The following is a 17,612-nucleotide window of genomic DNA, read 5'->3' on the forward strand; positions in this document are numbered from 1 at the left end:
GGCTATAAAAGGGCAACAGTAGGGGTCCTCCTGGTGATGAAATTGTTCTGCATCTGAATTGTATCCGTGTCAACTTCCTGGTTCTGCCATTGTTCTATACTCCCAATATGCTGCCATTGGGAACATTGAGTGACATGGCACATGGAATCTGTTATTTCTTACAACTGTATGTGAGTCTACAGTTATCTCAAAATTAAAATTTAAGTTTTAAAAAATCAATATTTTTGCAGACTGCTGAATGATTCTATATTGCATGTAAAATAATTTTGATTAATATGTATAACAACTCATGATATGTCAGAAGTATTATTTAAGTGAAACATAAAGTTATGTTAGTAAAGATCTTAGAATTTGGTTGGTGAAAGGATATCGGCAATTATCCTTGTACTGGTTCATGTTTCATCGAGGATGGAATTGGACCGCTCCTTCATCACGTTTCCTGGAGGGCTTTAGAGAGTGGAAAGTGATGGTTTCAGGTTAGAGTTTGACAAAGGGCGCCAGGCAGGGTTCAGGTGTGGCTAGTTTCCCAAACACCAGAGTTGTATTTTGATGACTAAAGATTTTTTTATTAGCCTGGCGATGCCTGGGTTGCTCAGTTGGTTAAGCATCTGACTCTTGATTTCTGCTCAGGTCATGATCTCGTGGTTCCTGGGATCGAGCCCTGAGATGTGGTGAGAGGAGTGAGGAGGGCAGAGCAGGACATTCAGGGCGTTAAGCTTTGAGGGCCTTTGTCAGTCTCCTTCAGAAGGGGAACAGGTCTAGGTGGGGCCCTATTGAGGTTAAGAACATGGGAGGTAAAACCAACCAGCCTGGGTTTGAATTCCTACTCTTGTGTTGCCGGCCCTGTGACATTGGGTAAGTTACTTAACCGCTTGCTGCCTCGGTTTCCTCATTTGTCACATGGGGATAATAGTATCTCCTCAGTGGCTGGGAGGGTTGGGAGGGTTGAGATAACACGTGTAAAGCATTTAGCACAGCACCTGGCGTACGGTGGACCCTCAACTGCTTGTTGGTATTTATATCACTGGCACTGGCTGTGTTTGAAAACTTCCTGAAATACTTCCACGCTGTTGGAGATTTAGGGGTGTCACCTATTATGAAGAATTAAGATGGGAGCCAAGCAGAGATCGACACAGTAATTGATCAAAGCTGGCTTAGAGGGCCTGGCTTAGGGGCGAGGCCACAGCGTGCCCCGAGCTCAACACAGTCACCCAGAGGCAGCTGCGGACACCTGGGGCCTCTTCCTCAGGGCAGGGCTCACACGGGCCAACTCGCCACCAGCCAGGGAGGCCAGGCGGTACCCTCCTGGCGGACTGGTGCACAGAGCCCAGAGAGCCCAGAGGGTCAAAGAGGAGCACACCGGCTCCCTTATCAAGAGTGGGTGGTCATCGGGACCCCTCACCTCTCTGGTGAGGAGTGTCCCAAAGGAAGACTTGAAAAGAATCTGAGGGCAGAGGGAGTTTAAGCCCCGGTGTAAACTTTTATACAAATTTAAATCTTGGGGCTCATCTGTGGAAACATTCACTGTTTCCCTCTCTGCTACTCACCCTATACGCTTTGAGCCCTTTTGATGCCAGATGTGTGGGTTTTTTCCCCACACTGGCCAATTCAACACCAGCCGGGTGTCCTACGGTTCAGTTCAGTTCTGACACCAACTGGGAGTAAGTATAGACCCCACAGCTTAAGGTGTCAGTCCCACTAGATCGTCCCTCACTTCAGACACCAAATGAAAGTAGTGGGCCCCTGGGTTCCCCACGACTTCTGCCCAGCTTTGCTACAAATTGGCGGTCCCCAGGACCCCCCTCCTTGATTTTGCTCGTTGGCCAGAACAGCTCACAGAGCTCAGGGAAACACTAAATTAGGCTTACCACCTTATTACAGGACATGACAAAGGAGGCAGATGGACAGCCAGATGAAGAGCTACATAGGGCAGGGTCTGGGAGGGTCCTGAGTGCAGGAGCTTCTGTCCCCGTGGACTTGGGATGCACCTCTCTCATGAGTATTTGTGTATGATGTAGCTTCTGTTGAAGGAAAAACAATACAAGAACTAAAAATTAAAGTGTCCATCAGCAGAGATGGGGAGGTGAGGTAGGAGTTTGAGAAAGTATTTTCTCACCTTTTAGAGTGGGAGGTCAACAGAAACTGAAGTCGAAATATGAAGAATTAGAGGTGTCACCATATTTACAGTTATGGAGGCATCCATCAGAGTGAAAAATCGGTCCAGTTAAATATGGTTATCACTAGGGCATGAATATGCTCAGAGAGGGGAGACTTTCTTTTGAGTTTTTATTGCTACCTGTGCCCCATTTTGAGTTGTATAGAAACATAAGCATGTATTTTCTTGATTTTGTACTTTCTTGAGGTGTAATTCACATTCTTAAGTATATGATTTGATATGTTTTGATAGGTACACACTTGTGAAACTATCGCTGCAATTAAGAGGATAAATATATCTATCGCCCCCTCCTCCAAAAAAAGCCAGATTTAGGTTTTTTTTAATATAGTCTATATTTAGGAATTTATGGGCTTTAATTCTCTTTGGGCTACAGCATGACTTAATTTAGAACCTTTTTTTACTTCAAGGGGTATTCTAATGATGATACAGTGATGTTTTTTGAAGTCTGTAGTGTTGTATTCCTGTCATCTTCTTACATATCCTAAGTAAAACCTATAAAGGTAATAAGAACCTCTGGTGATTTTTTTTTTTTTTTTAATCTGTTTCCCATAGCACATCTAGTGGTTAGATGGTGGGATTACAGACTTTGGATTGGGGAATAGACACCCAAGTCTTCCTTGCTTTCCAAAGGCTCATCTGTTCACGCTCGAGTAGGAGTCACAGGCTAGGGTGTAGGAATAACATGCCTCCATTTAGTAAAGCTTGGCTTCTCCTCCCCTTCCCTCCCCCCTGCCCTCCCAGCACTTCCTCCCACCTGCAGCTGCCCCCTCCCCATGCAGTGGGAGTTAGGGTGAGAGGTGGGCACATCAGGGAGTTTCACTTTGGAGTCCGGAGTGCGAGTTGGAAACAGAATTTCTGTAGAAACCAGCCTAAGATTTATGGTTTACTACGTTTCATGATGCCATTAGTGCCAACAGCTGAGTTGTGCTCTGGGTCAAATGTGGGGGCTTTTGTGGTTTTTGGGTTCCCTTTTGTTTTGTTTCTGTGGGCTGGTCTGGGAGCAGAACTGCCGTTTTGTATCATTGTTTCTATGGGGAAAATGCCTTCAGTGTTCCAAACAGACACACAAGTGAACTTTTGAAACACCGCCTGTTCGCAGGCTTATAATGGTACTTGCCCAAAGGGGTTTGTGTTTAAAATAATGTAGTTTGTCTTTGCCTAAGAGTAATACGTTTCTCCAAATCAGAGACTTGCCTGAGAACTCTGGGACAAATGTGTTCAGATTGATTTGATACCGAATGAAACTTGGAGGGCAAATGTGTTAGGATTGATCCAGTTGGTTTAGTTAGCGGATTATCATGTTCCATTGGGATGGGCTGCTGAGTTTAACAGCATCTTTCACAGGTCAGTGGGAATGTGCCCGTGATGACGATGTTCTGTATTTTAACTAACAGGTTTTCAGGAGGCCTGATATAAGGGTAAGGATATGGGGCTTTCCGCACATGGGCCTCCTACTTGTGTGTCTTTGTGCTTGATCAAACACTCAGTCTATTTAGTGCTCTTTACCTTCTCACTGGGTTTATGAGTCACTCAGATCAACTTGCGCTGCTGTGTCATAGCTTTAAGTGTTCACTAGAAACGCTTTATTCGTCACAGTGTTTTTACGTGCAATAAACGCCAGTGTTTGTGAGGGCAGGGTGCCAAAGTTGTCGCCGGCGTGCAGTACTGACTTTTGTTGGGTTACATGAATTCTGACTGAATGGATATTCATGGCAGGGGCTTCTGTGACCAGGCCTTCAGAGTCCTCTTTTTACCTTGTTTGCCATGTAACTCATGCTAAAGAACTTAACAACAACAACAGAGTGCTCATTTGCTGTCCATCCTAAGTCAGATTTCAAGTCACCTTGCCGTGTGCATGCTGAATCAAAGGAACGCAAGTACTCGTCTCCAGAATAAATTTAGGGGAACCAGTGCCAACGAGTAGTTCTTAAAATACAGATGTAGCTGTTACGGACACTGGATTACAGCCTATATTTTCCTCATGACTTTCCTTCCCTTTATTTCAGAATATTCATAAAGCAAGACAAAGATTGGTAATGTGCATGCATTTGAAACTGAGTATCAGATGTTGAAAACTAACCTATTTCCATTCAGTGAAAATAACGTGGATTTTAACAGAATAATTTAATGACTTGAGTTTAAAAATGTTAATCTTAAGACAAGCCAATGAAACCGTACAAACACAAGCAGGTTAAATCAAATTCTTGTTATCCTAGTTGGTGTAGCTTTGTTTAATCTTGTTTTTCATCATGTTTTCCTTTGCTCGTGGGAATCATTTTCTTTCACTGATTCACGTTAAATATTCGTCTTTGGCTTTCCGTTTGCATGGACTTTGAACTACTGTGTGGTTTTTGGTTATTCAGTCATTCGTTTTTCTGTTTTCAAAAAAATTTTATCAAAGAATGATTGCTTTTTCTTTGCATGTAAAAAGATGGAAGTTTCAAAAAACATTGCGTTTTAAAAATTACCCTGCTTTGAAGGGTAGCAGTAACAACTGTGTACTAAATTCAGTCTGATGATAAATGTATTAAGTAGCTATTTTAGTGTATGGACAAAAATGAAAGGTGAGAAACAGTAACTCTTTTAAAGCTTAGCTACTTCCTTACTGATTGCCTTTTAAAGAAATGCAGTCACGGGAGCCCAAGTTTCCTGAAGAAAAAAGTATCATATTAATATTTTCAGCCTCAGAGAGTTGATAAAACTTTTAAAAGGGATTATAGTCTTGTCGTCTTTGGCATTTATAGGCTTTCTGCCACCTGCTGAACCAGCAGTCCAGCCTTTAAAGTTTCCAAAGCAAATTGCTTCTATGGAGTAGTTAAATTAAGCACAGTATACCTTTAAAGGGATTGGAAAACACTGAAATAAAGATATGTGACCTTTTAGCTGTCTCTTGGAAGCACATTGATACTGTAACTAGAAATATTTAAGGTGGTATGATTCATAAAGCACAGTATTTATTTAGCAGTAATTAACAGATCCCATGTGTATGTATGTCTCCAGCATGTACCATGTGCATGTGCATGCGTGTGGAAAGCTCGTTAATACTAGTGCAGTTGAGCCTTGAACAGTAGTTCTTTAGTGTACATGAATACTTACTGTGTTTAAAATATATGTCTATGAACTGCCTCTGTATTTTGGCTTGGTTTTGTCCTTTACTTGGTTACAATGGTATGCTTTATTTTCTCCAAGCATATTATGTGTCTGTTATTTTGTTTCTTTGCCATATGCTGTAGTATTGCTTGATTTTTTTTTTAAATTTTTTTTTAACGTTTATTTATTTTTGAGACAGAGAGAGACAGAGCATGAATGGGGGAGGGTCAGAGAGAGAGACACAGAATCTGAAACAGGCTCCAGGCTCTGAGCAGTCAGCACAGAGCCCGACGCGGGGCTCGAACTCACGGACCGCGAGATCGTGACCTGAGCCGAAGTCGGACGCCCAACCGACTGAGCCACCCAGGCGCCCCAGTATTGCTTGATTTTAAAAAGACAGTGCCTTCTTTGAAATCCATGATGTTTGTTTGCTTTTCATTTTTCCACCCCAACACAAACACAGAATAGATACTGCATTTTAGGCTGAGGATGCTATTTCCTTAACTCCAAGGGGGAAAATGTGATTTGCAAAGCCGTGAAAGGTGTGTCGACTTTTACATGCTTACTGTCTCTTTAAAAAACTTCTGTCCTTTCACCTGTCTGTTTGCACGTGTTTCTCTTTCTCCTCTTTGCCTTTTCTTGTCCATGCACCTGGTGCTGTGCAGGAGATTCAGGAAGAACACAATGGCTACCCTTCTGAAGCTGAAGCTGATCAGGTGGCAAGTTCTACGTGTTCATCTGTTCGTAGCTACAGATCGTGTACTTAGAAGCCATTTCATACTAGATTTCTAGATGAAAAGCAAATGCTTTTACCACTATAGCAGTGCCCTCCTGTCCGAGTTTGGTAGAGTCCATTATGACATTATTTGCAAAAATTGGTTTATCCAACATTTTGTCAACCAGAAATTTGTTCATTTGTGCTTTTTGGTCTTCCCAGGTAGGATTAGCCATGAGGTAGTGAGCAGTCACGACAGGGTTCAGAAATGCCTCTACAAAGATTGAGAGGGGACAGATGCATATGCTTAGGGTGCTCCTTGAGGATGTAGACGTTGCTTTATTCACATTCGCAAGGTCCGTGCCCAACATGATACCTGGCATCTTACAAGTATTTGTGGAGCGAGTCCATATAGTTTGTATTTATTAATCAGAAGAAGAAATCATGCATCAAGTATTCTTGAGTGCTTACTCTTTGCTCAGTGCCTTTAGACTCTCTGGAGGCTTTGAAAGCAGCACAGCTTTCTCCAGAGTTTATGTCGCATCTCGATACATGAAAGTGCTAGAAGAGCAGCTCCAGGGAAGCATGGCCAGCCACTCCCACACCTCCCATGCTCAGCTGTGCCTTTGCCCAGCCCACCCTTCTTTGGTGACCCTGGAAGCACCTTGAAGTGCCTGATTTGGAAACCACTGCTTTTGGCGTGCAGCCACTTGCAGACACTGCCCACCCAGCAGCCTACACTCACGATGAGGAAGGTGGTAGAGGAGCCGGGCCATTCGGAGGCAGGGTCCTCGGGGACGAACTCAGGGAGCTGGTGGGCCTTCCGCTGCACTTTCAGGTCACTGGAACAGGAAATTCTTCAGCTGGGCAACACTTGGAGCAAAGACACCAAGAGGCCCGGGTGTGTGCGTGAGATCAAATTTTGTCCACAATATTCCATTCTCTGATTATACTGTACATGGGTTGGATAAATCAAGGGTCAAATCATGTCTTGTGCAACTTCGTAGTTGCAGTCAAAGCTTAATATAACACCAGTGTGAGTCCCATTTCCTAACACCAGCTTTATAAAGGGAATCTACTGTACTCACAAAATCATGAGCCTTTAAAAACTATTCTTCTCTTGAATTCCTATGCTGAAGCTAAATGTGTTTCCTGTACAAAATAAACCTTTTATGGGAAAATCAGAAGCAGTGGGATCATTTGTTTTGTTCTGATAGGTGCTTTTCCATCATTATAAAGCATGTCCCAGATTTAATTCCTGTGAGTGAGAGGTCTGTCTCACTCTGTCTCACCAGCCCGTTCATGCCTCACAGAAATAACACAGGTATTTCAAGCTGAATCTATCATGACTGTAGAAGAGAAGAGACGTGGCCTCTATCTTGAGAGCCTAGTACATTCTCAAAATGCTCCCAGTCACCGGTGTGTCCCATCTGCAACATTTTAGTAGCTGTCCTGGGTTGAGGACTTTAAGGTATTTGATATGGCTCGTTATAAAGCTTAATGTGAATCACATCTCCCCACACCCCGGACCGCCCCCCCTCCCATTCCAGGTTCAGTTGATTAGAACATCTTGCTTTAGTACATATATTTCAAAATAACCTATCCTCACTTATTTTTAAATATAAGTTAAGGAATTTAGGTTTATAGTTGATAATATTTAGCCTTTAAAATAACCTTTAATAGTGTAATATTTGAAGTAACTTTAAACTTAGATATTGATTGAACTAGTTTTCTCACTTTGTAACTGTCATAAAATTAGTCGCTGGTTCAGACAAGAGAAAGCAGACTTTCAAATTAAGGCTTCTGTTAAGATTGGTGATGCTGTTAGCATTTCTAAAACTGGGCATTTAAAAGTATAAATATTGGCTAATGCTTTATTGCATAAAAGATGTTTCCAAATTGGGCGTGAGTATAAAAATGATTCTATTAACAATTCTCCATTTAACCTTTAACAGTTCTCTATGTCCCTAAAAGTTTTGGCTGACACTGTTTTAAAAACCAATCCAGACTAAAAAATTGAACTGAATAAAATTGTTTGGAGGTAACAGTGACCCTCAATTTGTATTTTAACTGTGTGTCTTAATAAGGAGGATGGACCATGTCATTTTGTGCCCTCCCTATAGGACAGACATACCCTGATCAACAGTTAGCATTGAATCTGCTTTTTATGTTTTGCCTTTTTTCCTTTCTTTGTCTTATAAAACAATGATAAAACTACGATGTATAGGGTTTTTAAATTGACCTTTAAGTCCCATTAATAAAACATATTGAAATATTCTTATAACTATGCAAATCATGGTTGTTTTGAATTTCCAATAATTTAGAATTATAAAAGATATTCATTTTAAAAATTTTACTTCACAAAATTGTGCTGAAAATTTAGTATTGTCTGACCTGTTTTCCATTGAACACTAGTGGCCTCCCGATGTTAACAGTATTTTTTCGCGAAAGCAGCCCCTGATCAAATAGGTACTGGAAATGCCGCATACTCTAGTGCCCTCTTGCTGATTCGGTGTGCATTAACATGCTAAAGACTTGTCTCACTAAAATAAAAAATTAAAAAAAACACAGTTTAGCTTTTCTTTAACCCAGTATTACCTAAACTTGGAAGAAAACAAAAAAGACTACATCTCCTGGGAATTTAATGCTCTATGAAACACGGCTTGGGAATTGCTGAGGTTTTGAACACCTTATTCTTATTCGTGACACATTGTGTCAGAGATGCTAAGGAGAAAGTAACCAGTTTCCTTGGCAGCATCTCATGGGGTGGCAGTAACTTGGAATAGGCCCCTCAGGCTCCTGTCCATAGCTTTGTAGTTCGAACACCATTTTCTCAGTTCCCCTGAGCCATCCAGCACCATCCGAGCACACTCACAAGAAACTGGCTAGTTGGGCAGCAGGGCCAATCTGGACATTTGGGAATATGGGCGTGTATCTCTGCAGCCATCCCAGACAGCATTTTCCCAGTATCATTGTAGCCAGGAAGCCTAATAAGTCATTAGCGATTTGCTTGGTGAGCATGGAATCCACGCAGAGGGCATTGATTCCAGAAAAGGCTGATGGACACACCCTGCTCCACAGTAGTGATGGGCATCCTCTTGTCTGCCAGATGGGAGCACGCGCTCACGGCCTGGATGGGACACACACTGACAAGCCCACTCGCCACCCCCCACCCCCACGCTTTGTGCACACACACGGGTAGCTGAGCTGCAACACGGAAGCCCAGGGCTTTCCTTAATGTTACTGCCATGAGACCCCCTCCCTGGTTAAAGATCAGATTTCAGAGTTTCTCACACTAGATAGTGCTCATAGGCTGGGTGGGGAATGTCTACAGCTAGCTAAGCACCTACATCTAATGTTGACTTCATTTGTGTTAGTTTCATGCTCAGAAGGTAACCTTTTTCTGACCTTATTTCCAAATTCTGGAGGCACCTTATGATAGCTGTCTGTGTAGTGATTACAGTATCTATCTGTCATGTCAAGCCATTTCTGTATTAATGCTTTCTAACTGTGAATTAAATATGTGTAACAATTTGCTAGAATATGCAGCATGGTGTCCTGTGATGCTGAGCTTTGAGATTGTCTTGTAAGGGGAGGGGGCGTCCATTTTGCACGCTTCTATAGCCACGTAGCAAGAGCACAGGACGCCGCAATTCTTCCGGGTATACAGCAGGAAAGTGAGATTTACTCCTGTTTGGTTTTTTGCCAGGCTCTAAGAGATGGAAATAAACTGGCACAGATGGAAGAAGCGCCACTTTTTCCAGGAGAATCAATCAAGGCCACTGGTAAGTATAATGAGTACACTTTGCTTATAGGGAGCCATAAAATGAAATGGCACTTGTGAGCACGGGTGATGTATATGCTGGAGATCAGCCAAACCAATTTAATTAGAGGACAAAGGGACTAGGTCTATTCATTCTTATTAATGTCTTCATGACCTGAAGAGAGAGAAGACTATATAGGACTACTATAAGTTCCAACTGAGTGTGAACCGAAGGCTGATTAGACGCCGACTGTAAAGTAATGATTTGTTGCAGTCCTTCACTGTAAGGAAAATATGTTGACAGAAGATCCATATCCTATTTTAATAAAGTTTTGAGAAGTCGGCAGAGCAATTTCAGTGGCTTATGAGATTCCAGAAAGTACAGTTTGATCACAAGGAAAAGAGGGTGTGTTGCCACCTCGCGTTGTTACAACTGTAACTTTAACTGTTTAACAGTTTAACAACCCAGTGCACCGTGCCGTGGGTGCGAGGGAGGGCGGCTGGTCACGACCTGGTCACCTCATGATGGCCGGGGTGGGTTGGATAGTCTAGTTGCCACGCCGAGTGTTCCCTTCTTTCCTCATGGTGCCCTCCCAGAGACTGTGCTCAGTCTCAGAGTATAATCGTCTTGTGTCAAGAACGTCTGAGTAGCTGGGCTCTCCTACCAGGACCTCCAAACAATACTGCTGCTGAGTATCCTGGTCTGTGGCTCCAGACCCTGCTTATCCCATCCCATCCATGGTTTGGAAACTCTTGTCTTTAGCTTCTGGAACTTCTGGCCTCTCTGTTCCTTCTCTGGGAGTTCCTGTAGTCCTGCCTCCACACTGCTTTAGTAATGATCTGACTAAAATGCAGAGCTCATTACATCATGCCTCTCCTTCTCTAGACAGCAAAGCACACAGATTTCAAATATACAACATGAAGAGTTTTGACACATTATACACCTGGGAAACCATCATCACAGTCAACATAATGAACATATCCATCACCCCCAGAAGTTTCCTCGGGCCCTTTATAATCCCTGCCTCCCACTCCATCTCCCCCATCCCAAGCACTGTAGACTGTATTTTTTACGGTTTTATAGAAATGTAATCATTGAGTATTTTCTTCTTTTGTCGAGTTTCTTCCACTCAGCATAATTAGTTTGATATTCTTCCACATTGTGGCAAGGGTCAACACTCATTCCTCTTTACTGCCAAACAGTGTCCTATTGTGTGGCTACACAACAGTTTGCTTATCCAGTCATCTATTGGTAGATATTTGGGCTGTTTCTACTTGGCGGCTGTTACGGATAAAGCTGCTGTGAACCTTCATGAATAAGTCTTCTCTGGCCTCATGTGCTATCATCCTTGCTGCATGCTTTGACCCAGCCCTGCTAACCTCCAACAACTCTGTGCTCTCTTCTTGTTCCCTCCCTTTGCCCCATCCCTCCTCACCCCCCTCCTTCCCTACTGATCTGAGTGGATCCTTTTCCGAGCTCTTACTGTGTCCACAGGGTTATGATAGCATTTGTGAGGCTATAGTATAATGGTGATTTTTTTGTGTAGTGCCTCTCCTAGGGCTTGGCTGTTTGTAAGCAGCGACTCTGCCCGCTTTGCCCTCTAAGCCCAACAACAGGCGCTGCTTGTTAGATACTGAGCTGTGGAAAAGTCTAATGGAAGTGTTTTGAGAATCTGGCTGGATGACAACTTTAGTGCCTTTAAAGGTCCCACCGAAACTCCTATGTAGCCGTGTACGCCCCTGTTATTCCTGTGGAGTGGCACTTAGAGAAGATGGTGAGAATGTGGTACCTCTGGGACAGGTGTGACCTTCCAAAAACCCGCAGGAATCCAGTATGTTGTTGAGAGTGATGCTAAATATGTTGGGATCAACAATAAGAAAACTCGACATGGAAGCTGATAAGTAATTTGAGGCAAAGAAGCCATTTTCCAGTCCACTGATGCGGTTCTAGTTTTTGTCATCTGTAAAACAGTTTCCTTTGCAGGTGCATTAGCTCTCAGTAGCAGTAATTTATGAAACAGCAGCCCAGGGTCTTCAGAGTTTAATTAATGTGTTTTTGAATATGATGAATTTATCACTCAGGGAAAATGTTAACTACCTGGAGAACAATGACAAAATGTAACTTATTTTGAGGCCCTTTACTTAAGGGCCTCCCTAATAAACAAATCAGAATTTTGTTTTACAAAATGAAATTTTCTTTCTTTCTTTTTTTTTTTTTTTAAACATTTATTTATTTTTGAGACAGAGAGAGACAGAGCATGAACGGGGGAGGGTCAGAGAGAGGGAGACACAGAATCCGAAACAGGCTCCAGGCTCTGAGCTGTCAGCACAGAGCCCGACGCGGGACTCGAACTCACAGACCGTGAGATCATGACCTGAGCTGAAGTCAGCCGCTCAACCGACTGAGCCACCCAGGCGCCCCTAAAATGAAATTTTCTTACGAAGACTAGCTATGTTGTTATTTAATGTAATAAAAATGTAAAATTCCTAGAAAACTGGCATCACAAATATATATACGTGGAAGCTCAAGATTTATTGAAGCCCATGTCTATGGCAGAAGTTGCTACTCTGGGTTTTTTCTTTCAGTGAAAGACGTCATGTACATTTGTCCATTTGTGGGAGCAGTGACTGGAACCCTAACAGTGACAGACTTTAAGATGTACTTCAAAAGTGTGGAGAGGGTAAGTTTTTAAAGGGGTATTTCATTTTTAAAGACACTTCAAAACAAAGTAAACAATAACGAAGAAAGTACAAAGAACCCTGAAACCTGAAATCCCATCACCCTGAGAGGACCGGAGGGTAAGTTTTAACATGTGCACATTTGCAAACAGATTGTGCATCTGGGAAAAAATGCTATTAAAGTAGCAGTCACAGGGGCTCCTGGGTGGCTCAGTCGGTTAAGCATCCCACTTCAGCTCAGGTCATGATCTCACGGTTTGTGGGTTCAAGTCCTGCATCGGGCCCTGTGCTGACAGCTCAGAGCCTGGAGCCCGCTTCGGATTCTGTGTGTCCCTCTTTCTGCCCTCCCCCCGCTCAGGCTCTGTCTCTCTCTGTCTCTCAAAAATAAATAAACATTAAACAGATAAAAAACCCCCAAAAAATAAAGTATCACACCTGGTGGGAGGCGTTGAGTTATAGTCTTGAACATCTACTTCATAAAGCAGGTTATAAATCAGACTTTTGTTTTGTAGTTGGGACAAAGAGGAAATGTGACATAAACAAATGTGTGTTTTAACCCAGCGAATACTTTAAGTATGAAAGCGCTGCTGACCGACAATGATAGGTCTTCCTTTTAATTTGTCAACCCAGGACCCGAATTTTGTTCTTGATGTTCCCCTTGGTGTGATCAGCAGAGTTGAGAAGATCGGAGCACAGAGCCACGGGGACAATTCCTGTGGTATAGAGATCGTGTGCAAGGTATTGTACAAACACGGCTGAAACAGAGGGGGCGGTCAGCTTGGAGCTTTTTCTGACGCATTCTTCACGGTCTTTGGGCAGTGAAACTAACTGCTACTGTTAGTAACTCCAGTGTTTTCTGGACAGGGGCCTCTTCACAACTTGTATCAGCTAATTCTTACCACTATGTAAGCAGTCTAAGTAAACCTCTTCTTTTCTGTTGAAGTGTTCTGATAAATGCGGTCCTGTAACCGCTGGTGTTATTTGTTACATTTCAGAGAAACCAAGTGAAAAGCAGAGATCAATACTGTTTTCAGTTTGTTGTTTTAACACTACCCTTCAAAACAGAGGATGGTCAAAGACTTCCTGAAGGAACAGCAGTATTCCATAAATTCTGTGATTAAACACACAGTGTCAGCACTTACACCTGAGCCGTGCTTATGTTTGGTTTCCTACCCTTCCTCCATTGGGTTAAGTAGAAATGTGTGTGATTACTTTAATGATGACTGGTCATTTAAGAAACACTTTAACTGGTATATTTTATTCCCTAATACTTTACCTCATGGGGCACACATTATTAACGCCCCTACCTAAAGTTCTGGGAAAGAGCCTGTGCAGCATCGCCAAGGTCCCTTCCAACAGTCGGGGTTTGCATTCCTGCCCATCTGTTTGCTGCGATCACGTCTCTGAAGACAGCTCCCTCCAGTTGGCCCCAGAGTGCAGTTGAACCCACTTTTTCAAAGAATCCTTTACTCTTGCAGATCATGAATCTGCTGGCACACTAGACTCCCTATGGACACTACATGGCTGTGCTATCCTGTGCCAAATTGCATTTGCCCTTCTAGAACAGGCCGGGGTTCCACATGTGGAGATGTGTGTAACAGTTGTGCAACTTAAAGCAGAGCGATGATTTGATCCTGCATTTTGGGAACATGACATTTCCCTTCTTAGAACTCCCCAGTAGTTTGCCATCATCCTTAGGCTAGAGGGAAAATTTACCCAAAGCCCGTGTGTCTGAGCTGGATGACTGCCGTCTGCAGTGTCCTCTCCAACCACCCTACCCTCCTTCTTGCCATCCCGGTTCCTTTAGCTGCTCACGTCCACCTTGTCGTCCCCCCCCCCCCCCCCGCCACTTTGGAGTCTTCGCACGCGTTCTTTCCTTTGCTGAGAATGCTTTTCTCTCTCAGCAATCCTAAATAGCGAGAGAGCTCAATGAGCTACCACGTCTGTAGCGGGAGGAGCTTGGAGGGAGGGCGCACCAGGAAGTTACATTGTTTAGGCAGGTGCCTTGTGGCTGTTTAAAGAAGATGTTTTCATGGCTGGGGTGAGCATTTGCTAATAGCTGCTTTAAAATGTTTTCCAGCCTAGTATTACTAGGGCCACACTCCCAGCCCTCTCAGCTCATGCCGGGGAGCATTCCAAGATGTAGGGTTTGTTTCTTTTTTAACAAGTGGTACACAATTCAAAAGGTACCAAAGGTGTGTGTAGGAAAGAGTAAGTCTCTGTCCACCCAACCCCCAGCCACCTTGTTCCACTCCGTGCAGGCACCCGCTGTTTCCAACTTCCCTGCACATCCTGGGTGCACAAGCATGTATGTATGGTCTTTACAAATGTAGATGGTAGCATATTACATGGACCGTTCTGTCCCTTTCTTTTCCCCCTTAACAATATGTCTTGGAAGCCCTCAGCATCAGTACAGAAAGAACTGCTTCTGGTTTTTAACATCTCTTCAGTATTCCCTTAGCAGTACTATAGGTTATTTAGCCAGACCCTGTTGAGGGACATTTTAGTTCTTTCCCTTCTTCTCTGTTAGAAGTAACATTGCGACAATAACCTCATCACTTCCCAAATTGCTCTTGCTCGTAATTTCTTTGTGGTCATATTTATCTTCGAATTACATGTAATGTTAAAGAAGACTGAGATTTTTGTGTTTAATCAATGGCATAAGTTTAAAAAGGTCAGGGGGTCCTGTTCAAAGCAGTCTTGGGGAAAAGTCGGAGCCACATCACTAGGAGTGCTCCTGTGGGCTTGCATTCGGGCCCGCGGCCAGCAGCTTGCATGGTGGGGCATTTAAGAAACTGTGATTTTGAGAAACGGCATTATAATTTCTGTAAGGAGTGCACCGAGGGACATAGTCTTTATGTGACATAGAGTCCTTGCTATGAGTACCTCTGGTGTATTTCTGGTGTATGGATGGTGCAAAATCTGTAATCGACTCTTCGGGCAGCTAAAAGCTGATGATTCTGGGGCACAGCTTTAGCAGTAAGTGCACAGGACCCGGTCGCACATCTTCCAGGCACGAGCCGCCTTCTTGGTTCCATCTGGATGAGTTCTTTCCCCAACATGTCCCGTTTATTCCAGTTTGCACAGTTGCTTTTATCTTGTGGGGAGTGTTTCTGTTCATTGGCTTTTGTTAGTAGAAGCAATATCTAACATGATTAATCTCATTATAGCATGGTGGCTGCCTCGTAGATACTCAATAAATGTTGAATAAATGAGTTTTGCTAATTGTTTAATAGGATATGAGGAACTTGCGACTTGCTTATAAACAGGAAGAACAGAGTAAACTTGGGATATTTGAGAACCTCAACAAACACGCATTTCCTCTTTCTAATGGGCAGGTAAGTACACCCAAATAAACCATTTTTGCATGCATTTGGGGGGTGGGTGTCCAAAAGTCATGTTTAATTTTTCCTTTTTTTCAGAGGTTTCTTTCATCTCATTTTTCTCTGTTTGTAACTAATACCAGGATATTTAAAATTTGTCAGTTCTGTGTAACTTCTGTGTAACGATTAAGAAAACTGCCAACTTGTTGCTTCAAAATTTATAGGTTAAAGTAGAAATCTTAATCTATTCAGCTATGAGCTGAATGAACAGCTTTAGTATTGGATATATGATATAGCAGAGAAATACCAACATGTATATTTTGTATTGTATCCAGACTCTCTTTGCATTCAACTACAAAGAAAAATTTCCGATAAACGGATGGAAAGTTTATGATCCTGTATCTGAATATAAGAGACAGGTAAAGTATGATGCTTATCGAACCGAAAATAGTGGGTGGAGCTTTTTTTTCCCTTTTCTCAGAGGTTAGGAATGTGGCAGAGAAGAAACCATTTGAAACAGGTTGTGTATGTGACTCACTTAGCCTGTAGGCTCTTCATTCTCCCGATGCCACACCTTTCGTTACGCTGCTCTTCGTCCTTTTTCCAGAGGCCGAGTGGAGTACAAGCACAGGGGTTTACAAAGCAAATTGGCTGGGGTGGGTTTTATTACATACTCTGGTGATGAGTTGATGAGTAAGGATCAAACCAATGGCTTAAATCAGATGATGTGTGTGGCCTGACTATATCAGTATGCTGTGGTGTTCCTATACCTATGTAGTTTTCAGTGCATTGTCAGTTTCAAGATGTTCTTAGACTGTTTGCATGACATTTAATCTTTGCCCCCACTGTATATTTGGTATGGTGGTTTACATTACTTATTTTATAGATGTTTGTAAAAAGTTTCTGTACATGTTCATGTACATGTTGTTTCCTAAACAACTTTCGTGGGTTTTTCAGAGGCAACACCATCCTCATTCTATATAGAAAATACAACAAGAGGGGCACCTGGGTGGTTCACTTGGTTGAGTGTCCAACCCCTGGTTTCAGCTCAGTCATGATCTCACGGTTTCGTGAGTTTGAGCCCCATATTGGGGATTCTCTCTCTCCGTCTCTTTTCTCCTCCCCTGCTCATGCTGTCTCTCTCTCTCTCAAAATACATAAATAGACTTTTAAGAAAAAGAAAACACAACAAGAAATATATATGGGATTCGATTCTAGTATATAATTTCCATTTTAAAATATGTTTAGAAATTCTTCTGTTTCATTACATTTTTAAACATGGGTAAGAAATGGATTATGTTAGATAAATATATATTTAAACTTTTAAGTACCAATGAACAACAAATTATAAATGGATTTTAGGGGAAAATAAGAAATGGATGTGGTTCATGCCTAGTACTTTTTGAAAGTGTAAAAGTTTGTTCCCCCCCTCCCCTGCCTTCTCTAATGTGCTACAGGGCTTGCCAAATGAGAGCTGGAAAATATCCAAAGTGAACAGTAGCTATGAGCTCTGCGACACCTATCCTGCTGTCATTGTGGTGCCAACTAGTGTAAAAGATGATGACCTTTCAAAAGTGGCGGCCTTTCGAGCAAAAGGCAGAGTCCCCGTAAGTGATAAACATCATCACTCAGGCACAAACACACTCTGTATGAGATCTAACATGGAAAGAACAAGACAGAAAAACTCTAGTGAACAAAATAGAAAGTGGAAAACTCAGCTGAAAAACCTCAAAAGGCAGCTGCAAATGAGGAAGGAGTGGCAAGAAAGCGTGCTCTTGCGTTGACACTGTGTGCATCTCTGGTTTCCATGAGTCCTCTTAGAGCAAATACGCTTTCTTAGATGCTAAGTGGAATACTATAGCTGCA

The 17,612-nt window shown here is 42.6% G+C and overlaps 1 protein-coding gene across 5 annotated transcripts in view; it reads left to right on the forward strand.

Annotated features, from left to right (window-relative positions):
- The window catches only part of MTMR1 (myotubularin related protein 1), a 63,872-nt gene that overhangs the window by 12,113 nt on the left and 34,147 nt on the right, over nucleotides 1-17,612 (forward strand). Inside the window, exons 3-9 of one of the 5 annotated variants that reach the window (XM_042975266.1) lie at nucleotides 3,571-3,594; nucleotides 9,691-9,766; nucleotides 12,331-12,425; nucleotides 13,054-13,161; nucleotides 15,660-15,761; nucleotides 16,082-16,165; nucleotides 17,204-17,353. In XM_042975266.1, the coding sequence (XP_042831200.1) occupies nucleotides 9,721-9,766; nucleotides 12,331-12,425; nucleotides 13,054-13,161; nucleotides 15,660-15,761; nucleotides 16,082-16,165; nucleotides 17,204-17,353 (585 nt within the window). In that variant the 5' untranslated portion in view covers nucleotides 3,571-3,594; nucleotides 9,691-9,720. Of the gene's footprint in view, nucleotides 1-3,570; nucleotides 3,595-5,931; nucleotides 5,986-9,690; nucleotides 9,767-12,330; nucleotides 12,426-13,053; nucleotides 13,162-15,659; nucleotides 15,762-16,081; nucleotides 16,166-17,203; nucleotides 17,354-17,612 lie in introns of all 5 variants that reach the window. The other 4 variants (XM_042975265.1, XM_042975267.1, XM_042975263.1 and 1 more) reach the window with 4 other exon arrangements.

This window comes from Panthera tigris, chromosome X (assembly GCF_018350195.1).
Source record: "Panthera tigris isolate Pti1 chromosome X, P.tigris_Pti1_mat1.1, whole genome shotgun sequence".
Classification (NCBI taxonomy): domain Eukaryota; kingdom Metazoa; phylum Chordata; class Mammalia; order Carnivora; family Felidae; genus Panthera; species Panthera tigris.